This window comes from Apteryx rowi, unplaced genomic scaffold (assembly GCF_003343035.1).
Source record: "Apteryx rowi isolate R43461 unplaced genomic scaffold, aptRow1 scaffold_533, whole genome shotgun sequence".
NCBI classification, from domain to species: Eukaryota; Metazoa; Chordata; class Aves; order Apterygiformes; family Apterygidae; genus Apteryx; species Apteryx rowi.
Window position 1 is genome coordinate 108,899 of NW_020450798.1, and position 16,922 is coordinate 125,820.

The 16,922-nt window shown below is 39.7% G+C and overlaps 2 protein-coding genes across 10 annotated transcripts in view; both read left to right on the plus strand.

Annotated features, from left to right (window-relative positions):
- The window catches only part of RAD54B (RAD54 homolog B), a 69,522-nt gene that overhangs the window by 18,622 nt on the left and 33,978 nt on the right, over positions 1–16,922 (plus strand). The window lies entirely within an intron of this gene.
- FSBP (fibrinogen silencer binding protein) lies at positions 994–6,902 on the plus strand. The gene is made up of 2 exons (XM_026081017.1): positions 994–1,883; positions 6,206–6,902. The coding sequence occupies exons 1-2, from the start codon at positions 1,513–1,515 to the stop codon at positions 6,729–6,731; spliced, it is 897 nt and encodes a 298-aa protein (XP_025936802.1). The 5' UTR covers positions 994–1,512; the 3' UTR covers positions 6,732–6,902.

The window sequence follows — 16,922 nt, forward strand, 5'->3', positions numbered from 1 at the left end:
GGGGCTCCCTTGGTTTCAAGGCTGAACATGCTAAGCTTGAGGAGCCATTGCCGCTGGCTCAGATTGTGTTTGTTTCCACCCTCTGGACTCTTTCAATGATGCACATAATTTTTCAGACTCAGTTTTTGTTTTGTATATTTGCAAGCACCTTTTCTTATCTCTGCAAGTTCTTCTGTTTCTGAGATTTGTTGGTTTAGTTTAGACCACAGATATTTAAAACCTTGTGTGTTTTTATGTTAAAACTTGGCTTAAGGTGATACATTTTTGAGCAAACATTAGAAATGCATGAACGTAACCTGCACATCTTGTTACTAAAAATCAGGTTTTATCCTGAAGGAATGCCTGGAAGTATTGTCATAAAAGTAGATTGTTTCCTGGTGGATATTAGGAAAATCCCAGTATCCAGGCAGCATAATGCACTCAGTAAATCTGTCATGACTGAATGTAACCTTTACTACATGTAGCCTGGGAGCTAGCTCATGCCGTTTCTCAGCCACTGCGGCCTGACTGGCGATGACACATGCATTAAAAGGCAGGCATGTTTTAGCAGGGCACAGCTGCAGGCTGAAGTTACAAAAAAAAGGTGATTCAGTGTGCGTGCGGCGGTGTTCGGGTGATTTTTTTGTGTGTGTGCGTGTGTTTTTTGCTTTAGCCAGCCGCCTGGCCGCGAATGGAAGCTGCCTCTTTAAGAAGCCTCCGTGTAGGTAGCCGGGGCAGGCGGCGGCGTGGAGGAGAAGCTTAGCTTTGCTGGGAGCCCGAGCGCGAGTGTAACCTAACTAGCTAGGGGAGCGCGGCGCCTGATTGACAGCAGGACCAGCATTATGCAAATGCGGCGGGGCGCCGCGGCGGGGGCGCGCGGCCGGGGGCTCTGCCGGGAGCCCCGCTCCCGCCCCGGCCCCGCGCTCTCGCGCCCGGCCCCGCCCCGGCCCCGCTCCGGCCCCGGCCCCGGCCCCGGCCCCGGCCCCGCGCTCTCCCCGCGCTCTCGCGCCCGGTTCGGCCCCGGCCCCGCGCTCTCCCCGCGCTCTCGCGCCCGGTTCGGCGGGCGACGCGTTTCCCCCAAGCGGTCGTGGCCGCTCTGGGCCGTCGGCACTTTCGGAATCCCGAGTGCCGTTTCGGTTCGAGATATGTGTGAGAGCGCTGGAGATATGTGTCAGAGCTTGTTACTCAAGCTAAATTAGGTAATTTTTAGCTGGGTAATGTGCTAATCTTTAAACCTTTATGTTTTTAAATCCTGCGTATGGCTGGGCTCTTCATGCAAAAGTGTATTTTGCTTGTTTCTTCTCGTCTTCTTCAGTCTGAAGCCTTATGTAGGTCAGGCTTGGCTTAAGCAGATTTCCTGAACCTGCGTCAGCTTAAGCTGAAGGAATTTTAATAAACCCTCCCTTGTAGGCGTGGGCCTAAATGAGACTAGCCTAGTTAAGCCTGATCTTTTTCTGTTTGTGAAAAAGAGCTGAGCAGAGCTAGGGACTGCATGGTGGCTTCAGGAACTGCTTCCTTAATTCAAAGATAACAATGGTTGGGAAGGCCAGATCTTCTAATTTTACCTTATCTGAAAAGCTTGATTTGCTAAAACTTGTGAAGCCGTATGTTCAAATTCTTGAAGAACATACCAATAAGCATTCTGTAATAGTGGAAAAAAACAAATGCTGGGATATCATAGCTGATAACTACAATGCCATCGGAGTAGATCGCCCTCCTCGCACTGCACAGGGCCTGCGCACGCTGTACAAGAGGCTCAAAGAATATGCCAAACAGGAGCTATTGCAGCAAAAGGAGACTTACTCAGACTGTAAAAGCAGCATTTCCGAGCCAACCAAGAAAGTTGTGGAGATGATTCCACAGATTTCCAATGTGTGTTTAAGAGACAGGAGCATTTCACAAAGGTGAGATATATATATATATATTTTTTTCCCCTGAATGAAAATTATGGCGCCTCCTACCTTCTCTGTAAGGCTTTTCTTAACTTGTGTTCAGTGTCCTAAAGAAAGGGCTTATAAGAGAACACCCCAAAATTGGGAGCAATGACAAAATAATATTTCTTTTGTTTTTATGGTAAGCTTTATGGTGACTTAGCACTGCATTCATTTTTCAACTCTGGTTCAAAGCCTGTTTCAGAGTCTTTGTCACACTCTGGAAAGTGAGGGTTAAGAGGGAATCAAAGAGAAATAGTAGCTCCAGCCTCTACCCCTCCCCTACCTTTTAATAGGCAGATTATTCAAACACTGGCAAAGTGATGGCTATTCTCCTCCATTTAAGGTAATACTGCAGTCATTTTGCAGCATATGGAACAATTACTAGTTTATATAAAATCTTTATTAAAGTTAGTTCATAGGATTAAGAAAACTTGTTCATATACCTTTTTTCTCTCATTTACTGTGATGTTTGCGTTTTATATTTTAACTGATCCCAGTCCTTAAAAAAAAAAAAAAAAAAAAAAAAAGACTCCCTACACCACAGTGCCTTTGTGAGTGCAAATATATTTTTAAATTATACTTTTCTTGCACTGACGGTCATTCTCTGAAACTGGAGCAAAGCTAATTGCAATCTAAACTCCAAATAGTTCTGTATTGTATGTTGGGTAGTTTAAATAGAGAAACTGAGAGGTAGAGCAGCAAAAGTTTTCTTTTTTGTAGTGTTTTTTTTTTTCCCTTAACTGCTCAGTAAAGTGAGACACACTGTCTAGATTTGAGCCAGACATAATACAGGCAGGCAGCATGCAGGCAGCATGCAGGCTTTCTCACACAGCTGCCTAATGCCCCTCAGCTCCGACTTGCAACACTCTGTTGGTTCTGTGTGGGTCCTGGAGGGATCAAAAAATGCCTGGGTCGGTTGGGGTTCCACCAGATACAAAAACTAAGATGGAGGTGTGTGTCAGATCACTCCACAGCAATCTTAAGAAAGCTCTGATTTTTATTATTTTCACTAGCAGATTAATGGGAAGTGAGCTTGCCATATTTTAATCAGATATACTGCTAGTTGGTGCAACAGCTAAACACTCTAAGAGAAGCTGGCATGCGCACACAGGATGAATTTTATTCATGGTGCCACTGGTTGAACTGAATGCTAACAATTGTCTAAATCCCAGCGTGCCAGATACTCTAAAAATATTCTGTTGTGGGTCCTGGTGTAAAGAACGCTGAGGCGACTGGGCTGCGCTGCTGCTGCTGGTGAATGCCCTTGGAGGAGTAGCGCCAAAGGAACAAAACAGGGCTTTTAATTGCACTAATAAAGGTTGCAGTGTCTTGGCTACCAACTTTTTGGGAAGGAGGGGGGCAAAAAAAAAAGTGGTGTGAGAACTTTGGTTTGTAGATTAGCTTAGAAAAAACAGTGACGCTTTTCATGAATGGTTAAGAGCTAATGATCTCCATAGTTTGTCTCCTATAATTTAAACGTTTTTTGCAGCCCATTATGACTCTGGGAGCATTGGCTTGATTACTGCTTATCCAAAATGGTTGTTCCTAGGATCAGCCAATACACCATGTGCTGAAGAAATGGAATATCATTTAAATATTTTTTTATGCCCAAATACATCATTACCTCATAGTTCTGATTTTAACTGTGAGTTACATTTTCCCCTGATTTGGAGTAATATGTTGGGCTTTAACTCACTAGAGTATGGCTTAGGTTTTTGGAGGGAAATACGACTTATTATGAATCCAGATTCTTAGTTGCATCTTTAAGTGATTTCTAGCTCACTGTGATTAAATGAAACCTAATGAATCATGGGTGCCTCTAAGGTTATAAATACCATCCCCCAGTTGTGGTAACTGTTGTGTGTCTGTCTTTCAGTCAAGTTGTCAGAAACAACATTTGTAACCACCACACAGGAGTTTCTTTTGTTTCTCAATTCCATCTTTTTCTCTTCACTGTCTAATTGTTTTTCTCTTAAGAGACTGACTTAAAAAAAGAAAAAAAAAAAGGAAAAAAAGCCTTCCCTGAGGTACCTGAATATGCTAGTTCTTAGTGGATTATACTGCAAGAGATGGATTTTTCACTGTTTGGAGGCTCTGATCTATGTTAGACCAAATCTTACCTTTCTTTCTTCTCTTTAACCTCTCTCACTTTCTCTTTCTTCCCTCTGTTTCCCTTTGCCAGAATGACCTGCTTCTCCAGCTAGTAGCTTCCACCTTTCTCAGGCTACAAGCTGGCTAAGAGCCAGGAAATAAGAAAGAGGGAAGCTGTATTAGAAGCTATGGTTATGAACAAGGGGAAACCCAGAATTATAGTCAGCACTGGGGAAAAACAGTGGAAATTTGTAGGGTGAAAATAAAGCGTAGTTTGGAAGAAAAGACTTCTGGTGCTCAGTGAGAGGAGTAAGAGAAAGTGAAAAAGGGGTATACTGAAAAAGTGAAGCTTTGTGGGATGAGGAGGAAGTGAGGTTTTAGAACTGATACTTTATAGGCAGCTCAGGTAATGATAGAATTAAGAGTATCTGACATTTCCTTCTGGGATAAATGAAAGTTCTATTTTAGGTGTCTGCTTCAGATGGATTTTTTTCTTTTTTTAAAGCTTTAGTTAAAATAGTTTGGGTGGTTGGGAGAATTAATTTATGGAAAGTATATTGCTCTCACTCTGTTACAGAGCCTTGCAACTGAGCATTGAGAAGCTTTCATGCTTTTACTCCAGAAGTTGCACCTTCATGTTAATGGATAGGGAACTAGATCAGGGTCCTGCAGAAATTGCAGCCATGGCCACTTATTTCTTTTGAAGCAAGAGTTTCAAAGGCCATGGGGCAAATACAGAGGAGATGATAATACCTCCTTTTGATATCACTGTTAAGGAGTTGGTTCATTTACACAAAATGCAGGATATTCAAGTTAAAATCCTAATTTGCTTCTGGGAAGTTGAACCCACATTTGCCACTAACCAGGGCAGTGTGTTAATAATTAGATAGTTTCTGGAATTGTGGATTGTAGGACTCACAAGGAGTTAAAAAAGTTTAACACCCCCCCCCCCCCAGCTTTTAATAGCAACTCAGGTCCTTCAGGGTTGGGGAGCACCTGTAATTACTTCTGTGAATTTATATTAAACATGAATCCACTCACTGCCTTTAGCTGCTAGAGCAGGTCAGTTCTTCCAGAGTTGGGGAATGTCTCATATCTGCATCCAGTAGTTACAGCCCCTGTGTTTTAGAGAATCATTGCCATGATGATGCACTGCCTTTGGTAGCAGTACCAACTTAATGTGTTCCTCTTCCCATATTATAGTATGCTGCCTCCCAAGTTGTACTGAAAGTATTGCTTGTGGATCTATACAGTAAAACAGATCAAGAAGCTGATCTGGCTTAAAGTATTTTCTGAATAAAGGGGTAATGTGTAGAACTGTAGGGTTTTGAAACACAACTCATAGTAGAGAAGTAGGCAGGGACAACTTGAGCCATTATTATCATCAAAGCTGGAGTAATGTCAAATCCTGATTTGAGGTGCTGCTGACTCAGGGGTTTACACAAAGACATATGAGTCAAGAGGGTGTTGTACTTTTGAAAAGTTGGAGAAACGCTGTGCAGAACTATAGGCTGTTCTTGATGGAAACATTTCTATGCCTTCTCTTGAAGCTTCAGAAGAATACTGAGATCACTGATGCAAAGGGAAAGAGCATAATTTGCTTGACTCCGTAATCTACTGGTAGGGCCATCACCTGGCCTCTGGTTTCTTTTCCCAAGACTCTGTAATTTTGTTCAGTGATTGTTTTACATAAAATACACTTATACTTAAGTGCATGAATTAGCAATAGGGAGCGCATTAGAACAGGAGGAGATGGAATAAGTTTGGGAGATGGACATGTTTCTGCCATAGTCCACTGGATCTAAATTTATGCTTTTTTTTCCCCTCCACATTCTGTATCATACAAACTATTTCCTGTATCATTTGCATCACCTGTTGCTGCTTTGCTTTTGTTCTTGTTTATCACTAATAGCCCTTCTTGCTTATCCTGTTTCAGAATAAGGACCTGCCAGGGTGGTTCTCCAATAGGCTATACTGCCTGTTTAGTAGCGATAGCACCTGAATAAGAGAGGGCTGTATGTGTGAAGTGGAAAGGAAGAGGGGTGCAGATAGTACGGACAGTGTTCATCTAATGAATTAGAATCATAGACATAGCAAAGAATACTATTTCAAATGAAACTTTGGTTACTTACAACCACACTTTTTTTTTTTTATTTAATGGATTTTCATGGATGATTTAAATATGATTTTGTGTGTTCTAGTGCTGTTAATAGTAAAGAAACAATTGCTGGTACCAGTTCACCACAGGCAATGTTGGATCACCGTCCTGCGACAGTCATGATGGAGTTGCAATTGGAAGAGGATGTCAAACCTCCTCCCTCTTTGGTTATAGATTCACAGCAAAGTGAGAACTTAGGACAAGAGGAAGAACACCAATTGGTGCATGTTATGGAAAGATCTCCTTCAACATCAGTATCTTCAGTTGATATGAGAGTGATGATGTCTCCTTCTCCTATTCCAAGAAGAGATGAGCTTTTTAGGCTTGAGGTTGGAGAACGCTTTAGACCAATGTGTGGGTATGACCCACAGATGTTGCAAATGCTGAAAGAAGAGCATCAAATAATATTAGAAAATCAAAGAAGAATTGGGCTTTATGTCCAAGAAAAAAGGGATGGTTTGAAAAGAAAGCAGCAGCTGGAAGAGGAACTGTTGCGAGCGAAAATCAAAGTAGAGAAGCTGAAGGCAATACAACTACGGTGCGGTCTGCCAGAATACAACAATATCTAAATATTTTATTACTTCTGTCATTCTTTGAAATACTTAATAATAAATGCTTTTGCCCTAGCAAAATTCTTATGCTAAAGAAGAATTGTTTCTCATGTCAAAATCTGATTTTGAGAGATGAAAGCATATTTTCCATTTTGTTGTTTATGTACCTTAATAAAAATGTCTTGTATAGGTTTGAATCCACTGGCTTTTCTGAAGTATAATCAAATCCTGTAGCTCTAAGTGTTTAGGATGATAAAAATCCCAATGTTTTGAATATTTTCACTTATCTGTAGTAGAGTTATAATGAGCTAATGGGAATTTAGTCCAGCTCTTAAAAATTTTGATCATATGCGTAATTTTTTCAAATAAATACCTATCCTCTAATAATCTTTATGAAGTTAGAGGTTAATAAGTATATATAAAAAAGGAGGTGTTAGAGGCTATGTTTAAATATCTTTCTCATTCATTTCAAGTTGGTAAATCTTATGACAGTGGTGAGATTTTGCTGATGTATCAGCTTGGAAAAAAATTACCAGATTGTTATATTTTTTTAATGTTCCATAGACAGGTGAATAAATGTGCATCATCTAAAAAGTTAACGCTCTTTTTATTGTTTTCAGTGGATGAGTGTTTCCGTAAGACATTATCAAAGTAGATACAATGAATGCAACACTTGAAGTTTTTAAAACTGCATGCGTGCGCAATTTGTGTGTGTATAGTTACCAGGATCATATATTCAGTTATAGTAATTATACTGGTGAGCAACCACAAAAATGTCTAATTTGCTCGTTTGCATGCGTAATTACTACAGTGCATGTGCAACCAAGACTGTTGCAGGTGCCTTTTGATCAATATGACTATAAGCTACCAAAATGAAATAGTTTCTGTATGTAAGTAATATGTGACTTGAAATCAACAGAAGATTCTTTGTTATTCTGGGTACCTTTTATAAATGCTGTTGTTCTGGTCTTTTGATTAGTTTCAAATAAAAAGCCCAAAATGAAATAGAAATTGATTCTTCTGTCTGTCCCAGTAGCAGCCCTTTCCTATGCAGTTATGATCAACATTCATGAACTAGAAGCAAAATACCAGGAAAGCCTATGTCCCAGACTATTCATTCCTCATAATTCTTGGTCTCCTGTCTGTTATGAATGGATCTGCAACTGCCTTAGACCTCTGGCTCCTTATTCCCTCTAACAGTATTTTCTCCTTCCTCTAGCCTTTAGTACAAGAAAAGGAAATTAAGTATAGGGTCGAGGAAAAAGAGAGAACAAAGGAGATGTAATTCCTCCTGTGTCTCCTGTCTAGCCCCAACAACAGAAAGAGCAAAACCAACAGGAAGGAGAATGTTTCTTTCTGTGGCTGCTTGTTCACTCCTGTCACCACTGTTTCCCAAATTTGCTGCTTTGTCCATCCCCGCAGAACCTCAGTGTGTGAGCATGGGGCATTGGCCTGCCTGAGCAGGCTCTTTGAATAAGGTAAGCCTTACTGCTACTTGTCAGGCTCCTGCCTGAATCAGGTTACCTTTGACCACAGGAATCAGTGCTTTTTGAAAACAGAAGGCTGGAAGCATATAAGTTTAGTTGAGGGACTAGCTGAGCTTAAAGAACTGTAGTTAAAATTTTAGGGTAGTGATGTGAGAGAAATCATCTTTACTGTTGGTGCCCAGGATAACTTTAACAGGTTACATGTGGGAAAAGTAGAGGAAGCAAGTCTTTTGTAAACAAACTGAGGAAAAATATACAATGAAAGCAGCTGCTATCAGTCTGGAGTTCCCCCAATACTTTTCCTGTTCCAGTGTTTTTTTGGAGGAGACAGCACTTTAATCACTTTTTCTTTTGGGAATTTTTGTGCGCTGAAAATGATGATGTCTAAATAAGCGGCCTCCGTTTCTTAACAGTGCTTGTCTGCAGTATTTTTCAGTTCTAGGAGATTGATCCGTTTTTTGTATAGCTGGAAACACTTCAGTGAGATACTTGCGTCCCTGAGATTAGAAGACTCAAAATCTGGCTTTGAAAATTAAATAAGGATTTTATTTGTTGCACTTTGCCATCTGAAATGTGGCTTCTGAGAAATGGCAAAGAGCACTAAATTCTCTGCACTTGTTTGTAACTTTGAAATACCTGATTTTATATTGTCCTTTCAGCTGAGAATCAGAATTCTGGTTTCCAGTGGTAAGGAACTAATTTCTAATTTCTTTTTCTGTCTTTATATATAATGTGAATGGGCAAACTTTTAATAGTCCAGAAAATAATTCCATAGGGCTTGTTGTCTTATAGTGTTAGAGCTGCTATTCTTTCTTTGGCCACCAAAATGCTCTACAGAGACTTCAGAAAATTTTTGGTTGAGTTCTCCACTCTCCTTGAGGTAGATCAAGAGGAGACCAGGCATGGTATTTTTTTTCAGGTACTGTACTAGAACCAGAGGAATTTCTAATCTTTGAAAGCCTGCATTTGTTTCTGAGTTGAAATGCAAAGTAGATGCAAAAATCAGACTCCAGGTAGAGCAAACTCTCCTTTGTATCCTACATAAGGAGGAGGAAGGATGCAAATGAGTAAAGAAATAATAAAATACATTGGTCTGCTAAGAGTTGTCTCACTAGAATCAGTGTTCCCCGTTTGGTTGTTCTGGCTCTGTTTTGTTTGCTAGTGGAAGGCCTTTCATCCGTAATTGCAGGCAGCATCTCTAGTTTGAGGTCTCTTATGCTTCCAGTTTCCTTTGTTCTCTGTTTTGTTTCTTTTGATTTTGAGGGTTTCTTTTCAGGGAGGGGAAGTCTCTTGGGCCCCCTTGGTTGTTTCTTTATCTGCAACGTAACATTTATTTTCTTCCACTACAGAAGTGTTTCCTCCTTTGGTGATATTATTTTGCTCCATTAGTGTATCATGGTGCTGATTATGTTATGCCTCTCTGTGCTGGTGGATACACATTTCTTTCTCAACTCCACATCTGCTTCATAGTGTCAGGTTATCTGTCGGAGTCAGACATCTCATTTCTCAGTGCCTGTTCTTGTGTGTGTGTGTGTTGGTTTTTTTTTCCCCCCAAGTATTTCCTAATGCAGTTACATGTGCTACAGCTGTGCATAGTCTTTCTGGACCTTGGAAGTACTATGAATTTTTACTGTTCCAGCAAATGATATTTCATTAGCATGTGTGAAAAGGGTAGTGGGAAGCCCTTCTCTCCAGAACCACTTTCCTTATCCTATTACTCTCTTCACTGCATCTGGCAGGGCCATTCCTTGTCTGTGTGTTTACAATGTACTGTGTACAAGCAGAGTAATTTTAGGCAAGGACAAATTTCCACTGTATGTTTATGTCCTTCTACTAAGATAACCAAAATAAACAGGCACTAGAAATAATTTAATTCCCAACATTTAATGGATTTATTTAAGATTACGGTAAAAAATTATAACTGTAATACCTTTGTGATAATTGTGATAACATCTTGCGTAACTTCATTTGTCTGAGTAATTGTCTAATTTTCACTCTATGCTTTTATCAGCTCTTCCTTTTTTCTCCCATCCTGACCTCCCATAAGCTCTCAGCTCCTCTGGAATAATCTTGTTTTCTGTGCTTGCCTTATATTAGAATTCTTATCAGGTGAAATAGTAGGAAAGAGATGTACTCCAAGACAAGGAAAGATTACTTATAGCTAATCTTGCTTGTCATAGTCCTCTCTTCTAGCATCCTCCATGTCGTTTGCTTTAATTGTTTTCTTTCTTTCATTTTCTGGTTTGGGATTTTTTCCCCATACAATGAAAATATATAGACTAGAGCTTGCATACTGTCTTCTGTGGGCAGACTTTGTGCCAGTTTGATTTCCAGTAGACAAAGGCATAAAGTTGCTTAAAATTACAAGAGGGAGGTTTTATAAGTGGGAGGAATGAAGAGAGAATTGTTGCACACAGGCTTGTTGGTTAAGGTGTCTTTTCATAGTTCAAACTGAACACATTTGAAAAGGGGCAATCATGCTTAACCCACCTGATAGTCTTCTGTGATGGGATTACTGGCTGGGTGGATGAGGGGAGAGCAGTGGATGTTGCCTGCCTTGGCTTCAGTCTGGCTTTCGATGCTGTCTCTCATAACATCCTCATAGGCGAGCTCAGGAAGTGCAGGCTAGGTGAGTGGATGGTGAGGTGGATTGAGAACTGGCTGAATGGCAGAGCTCAGAGAGTTGTGTCCAGTGGTGCAAAGTCTAGTTGGAGGCTTGTAGCTAGTGGTGTGCCTCAGGGGTCAGTATTGGGTCCAATTCTGTTCAGCTTATTCATCAGTGACCTGGATGAAGGGACAGAGTGCACCCTCAGCAAGTTTGCTGATGATACAAAACTGGGAGGAATGGTGGATACACCAGAATGCTGTGCTGCCATTCAGAGGGACCTTGATAGGCTGGAGAGATGGGCAGAGGGGAGCCTCATGAAGTTCAACAAAGGCAAGTGCAGGGTTCTGCACCTGGGGAGGAATAACCCCATGCCCCAGTACAGGTTGGGGGTTGACCTGCTGGAAAGCAGCTCTGCAGAGAAGGACCTGGGAGTGCTGGTGGACACCAAGTTGACCATGAGGCAGCAATGTGCCCTTGTGGCCAAGAAGGCCAATGGTATCCTGGGGTGCATTAGAAAGAGCATTTCCAGCAGGTCGAGGGAGGTGATCCTCCCCCTCTACTCAGCCCTGGTGAGGCCACATCTGGAGTGCTGGGTCCAGTTTTGGGCTCCTCAATACAAGAGCAACATGGAGCTACTGGAAAGAGTCCAGCGAAGGGCTGTGAAGCTGATTAAGGGTTTGGAGCATCTATTGTGCAAGGAGAGACTGAGAGAGCTGGGCCTGTTCAGCCTGGAGAAGAGAAGACTAAGGGGGATCTTATCAACGTGTACAAGTATCTGAAGGGAGGGTGTAGAGAGGATGGAGCCAGACTCTTTTCAGTGGTGCCTGGTGATAGGATGAGGGGCAATGGGCACAAACTGAAACACAGGCAGTTCTGTCTGAACATGAGAAAAAACTTCTTTACTGTGAGGGTGACGGAGCACTGGAGCAGGCCGCCCAGAGAGGTTGTGGAGTCTCCTTCCTTGGAGATACTCAAAAGCCATCTGGACATTTTTATAGGGATATTGACTCTCTTGTTGATGAAGTTCCTAATATTGCCCAAGGGCCACTGCTATGCTCCTTGAGGGCAGGGAGATAATAAATGTAAGTCCCCCCCCCCTTTTTTTTAATTAATTTTGCTCCAAAATGCATTATACAAGGGTTAAACCTAACAAAACTTTACATACATTTAACCTACAGCATTCAGATTTTAAATTGTGATATTTTAAGTTTTTTTAAAAAGGTTTAGGTAGTATATGTAACTTCTAAAATTTCCTGTATCTTATTTTACAGTGCAATGGAATAGTTACATATGAATTTTAATTTTGGTAAAATCATAAAAAGGTTACTCGTGGAGATGATAAACTGTTGTTTTCCTAGTATGTTGATTAATTTTATATTCTGCATATGAAAGGAAAGAGAAGTCCTTAAGAAAGAAAGCTTATTAGCATTTTAAAACATTTTGGAATATATGAAATGTAGCTATTCAATGTGTGTTCCTAAAGAGTCATGTTTTTATTCTGTTCTAAGATAACCAGTTCTTCAGTCATTTGAAAATTGTTAGCTGGGTTGTGTAACAGATAACTAAATTTCAGTCATCCTGGGAAGCAGGTTTCTTTGTTTAATCTCTGTTAAAAATAAAAAACACTCACTTTGATGTAAGACAGATTGCCTGTATAGCGACGGTTGCTATTAAATGGAATCCAGTTACTCTGGACAAAGTCTCCTCCATAATGACGTTATGATTTCTTTAAATTTTACTGAATACTAGCAAACAAAATTAGTCTCTGTGAATTCTTGCTTGTAAAATCTGCAGTTGTTCAGTGCTAAAGTGGCTGTAAATGTTATTTGTGATTCTTATATAAGGAGGGGATGAGAGACAGAACCCATGGGAAAACCCACCCTGCTGCTGGCGCTGACATTTGCCAGTGTCCCTGCATGCCTGCCCTCTGTGCTGCGGGATTTCCCACCATTTATCCTAGGGACCGCACAGGATGATTTGCCGATGTAGCCAAACATCTCTGAGGGAACACAACCCCTTGTTGGATTGGGTATTGTTCAGATGAGAAGAGTATCGTGTAAGTGGCGCTGAATGCATTATTTTAATCATCAGTTATTCCACATCATTTGTTTGCTGTTTAGCAAAACTACAGGCTTGACAATCTTATTTCGTTTTTTTTATATTTTAATTATGCAAAAAGAACTGGAAAAGAAAAACTCTTTGTCGTTTCCTGACTGTTTCCTGTTGCTGCTCAATTTTGATCGGTAGTAGAATCACAATAATTAGCATAAGTTAACATAAATCTCAGTTAAAAAATCATTCATCTGGATTATGATGCCCCTCCAAACCCAGCTGATGTCAGGACCTAGTCTGGTTAAGGTGCAGTCAGTGTGTTCACAGTATTGTGTGTATCACCATTTGCTCACTTCACATATCTTTGTATAATCCATGTCTGTATTCTTAATGCTTTTTCAAAATGTGTTTGTTTTTAAAATTTAGATCTTTCTACATGCTTGTAATAAGTTATGTTTTTTGAGTGTGAGTATGAGTTATATTTTTCAGATTTAATTTACAGTGATACAATAGAGGAAAAATAGTTTGGGGATGGGGGAGAAGGGCTGTGGTACTGTCTATGGTTAGTTACTGTGACATTATTTGTTTCCTCTGTATTGTATTAGATAAAATCTGTTGCAGTAATCTCAAGTCAGATCTATTTTTTATTGTTGAAGGTTTCATGCAAAAGAAAATAAATTATCATAACTCAGCAGTAGTTGGCAGGTAAACTTTACTGATCTACCTGCTGCTATTTAGATTACATTTCTGTGGAATCTAGGAACATTTGCCTTTGGTATATATCAGAAATGCAGAATTGAAATCACAGATATGCACAATTTTACTACTATTATTGATACATTGTATATCATTATATGTCATTCATTTAGAAGTTCATGCATCAGTCAAAAAATATATATTTTTTTGATTTATAAACTCTGCAGCTTTTGGCCAGGTGATGTTTACATTGTTTTGCATTGTAAGTAAGCTTTGATCGTAGGTTGTATAATACCATGATGGCTTTCAGATAACACTGGTACCATCAACTACCAGTTTGGCCAAAACATTTTATGCCTGGTTACCTCCTTTCAGGCTAAAATATACATATATGTGTGTGTGTGTATTTGTGTCTATTTACACTTTTTCAAAGTAGCTTAGCTTTTTTCTGAGACCCAGGTTGAGGGGAGACTTATATGTATTGAATTCTGATGATCTTTCCTACACAGTGTTCTAGTTTCCCTATGCTTTTGAAAAAGTGCCTGAAATTTGGCATCAAGATGGCCTTTGGCCATTCCCGTAAAAACTCACTCAAGTTTAAGCCATTCGAAAACATAGGATTTGGTCATTTTCCGTAAAGGTTTGTTATGCTTCATATATAGTCCCCAATAGCTGAATTCCTAGGAGAGTCTGTCCATACTGGGCACATTGCGGTGTTGTGATTTTGGTTCTTGACCGTGGACACATGAATGAAAGCAAGAAAACTTGTTATTAGTTTTGCCACTAGCAGGCCAGAAAGCCTCAGTGAGGAAGCTGCTTGATTCAGACCCGGGGAGGATGCCAGATGACAGCAAGAATCTTGTACTACTGCTCTTCTTTCAGCAGGTATCTGAGAACTGATTGGCAAAATGTTTTCTCAGCATTTGGTGTTAGTCCAGATACATAGGACAGCCTACAGCCGCATCAGCTCCTATGTTTTTGTTTTCCCATCYGTAAAATGGAGATACTACTATCTCCACGTCTCAGAGTAAGGTGAAAATAAGTAAGGTTTTAAAAAACATTAAACTATACAGCTGAATTACTGACTGCCTGGCTTTTATGGGCAAAGTTAAAGACCAGTAATAGTGTGGAAACTATGGGTTGTACTTATGTGATTTAGACTGCTTCATAATCTGTGCACAGAAGAGGGCTGAATTAAGCTTGCTCAGGAAATCTAGCCATTGTAGTTTGTTAGAATTATTTCTGCTAGATACAATTTTTTAATTTCAGAAAAGTTTTTGTTATGTAACTGTATATGCTAATTACGGTGTTTAGTTTTGAAAGTAAATCAGTCCTGAATCAATTTCAAAGATGGTACTAAAGACATTTTTCAACAGTCCAGAAGTCAAATATATTTTGACATGTTCAGATACTTTAATTCTTAAGATATAATTGACAACTGTAAACGTTGTTTCTAGATGCAATATAGTAGAGAGAAATTTGATCATTTTCCTTAGCTTATCCTTCCCTGATGAGTATGCACTTGTACATGCACACATGTGCAAACATACACACAAATAGACACACAAAATCAGATCTACATATGGTAATTTGAGGAGCGCTAAAGTTGCACGTGCTGCAGAGGCTGGTTGAACAGCTTACAAGTGACATCAAAGGTAGAAGCAGTCCCTTGGGAACAGCACATGGAACTGGAGTGTGTTGATGGAAAGCTGCCACTCCTCCATGTGTTTTAGTGTTCCCATATATAAGTGGTCAGTTCAGGACCAAAAATAGGCAGGACTGACACAAAGTTGGCTCTGTCGAAGGCATCCTGAATCTCTGGCTCCCTGCYGGGAATCATCTTCTTAATTTGCATTGTCATTTCTGTGCAATTTAAACAGTATTCAGATTTCTTACTATCAAGAGCCAGCAAAGGCAGTGCATTAAGCACCACTTACTCCACAGGGATGAATTTCTCTTCTTCCCTCCTCCCTCATCTTCTCTGTTACAGTTTTGCTTTCCTGGTAAGAATTACAACTAAAGCTCTAGGTTTTTGTGCTTGGGCCATAAATACTACTTTTCTGCTTGGACTCTTGAATGGATTACATTTATGTAAATCAAAGTTATGTAACTTGATTTGGAAAGATTACTCTTTCCCCTTCCAAATGTTTCGTCAGCCAGTCTGTAAGCAATCATTGCTGCATAACACATGAAAATTCTCAAAAATATGACTCATCCTCTGTGTGCCTCTTTCCAGGGTAATGCCATAAATTTTAACAAGTCCTGTTTAAATAATTTAGACAGGATAGGAATACTTTGCATCTTGTACTTTATGAAAATTGATCTAATATTTTTTATTGGTTATTTTTATTTTAAAGACACTTTATTATAATTCAGGGTCACCAAAGATGGCCGTTAGCAAACACAAAAAGCAATTCATTAAAATGGATTTCCTTCAAATACGTTCTAAAATAGATGTTAATAGCAAGTATGCATAATCTTAATAAATTCTTTCTGCCTACTTGCTATTTGTTACAGAGATAAAAGTCTTTGGATTTTTGGAAACAAAAACTTTGTAGATCACAGAAATATAGTTATCTTTTTATTAAAAAAAACCCCAAAACCTAGAAATAATAGCAAATGCTTGGAGAATGCCAAAGTATATATTTTCAAAGTACTACACCAGGGTTTAGCCGTGTACCTTCCACTGACATTTAACACAAGAGATTGCTTGCCTAAATCTCTGCAAGCTGCTTTGAAAATTGCCTGCTTTTGAGATGGCTACAATTAACCTATGATTGCTTAACATTCTAATAATTTTGCTTTACTCATTGTATGCATCTTAGTAATTTGGAATTTTTGGTAATTTATATATTTGGAACTTTTCCACTTATACACTATTTAGACTATCATATATTGTAATAACATTCAATATTTACAGAACCCAAGAATAGGTGTTGCTTTTTGACGTCACTTTTGCATTCACTTTTGAAGTAAAAGAGCCTTTAGTTGACAATTTGATCAAAACAGCTTTCAGTGTGGACTAAATACAAGATGGCAACCTTAAGTGTAGTAAACAGTCAACTTGGATGGCATGTGAATGGTTCCAACGTTTCCTCGAGCTGATCTGGTTTACTGTGCCGTGTGATGCCTGCAGCATTTCAGAATTCTCAGTGATGCTGCTTTTCCTTTGATAATAGGACTTGCACATCTATTTCTGTGGGCTTGACAGAAGCTTTCAACTTATTTCATTAAATTTTTTACAGTGGAAGCTAGAGTCAGTTGGATTTTTAGACAGTTGAGGGCTTTAAGAAGAATAGTTTTTGACCAAGGAGCTGTAATTTTGAAGTTATTTGCTCTCTGTCTTCCTCCCCCCCCCCCCCCCCC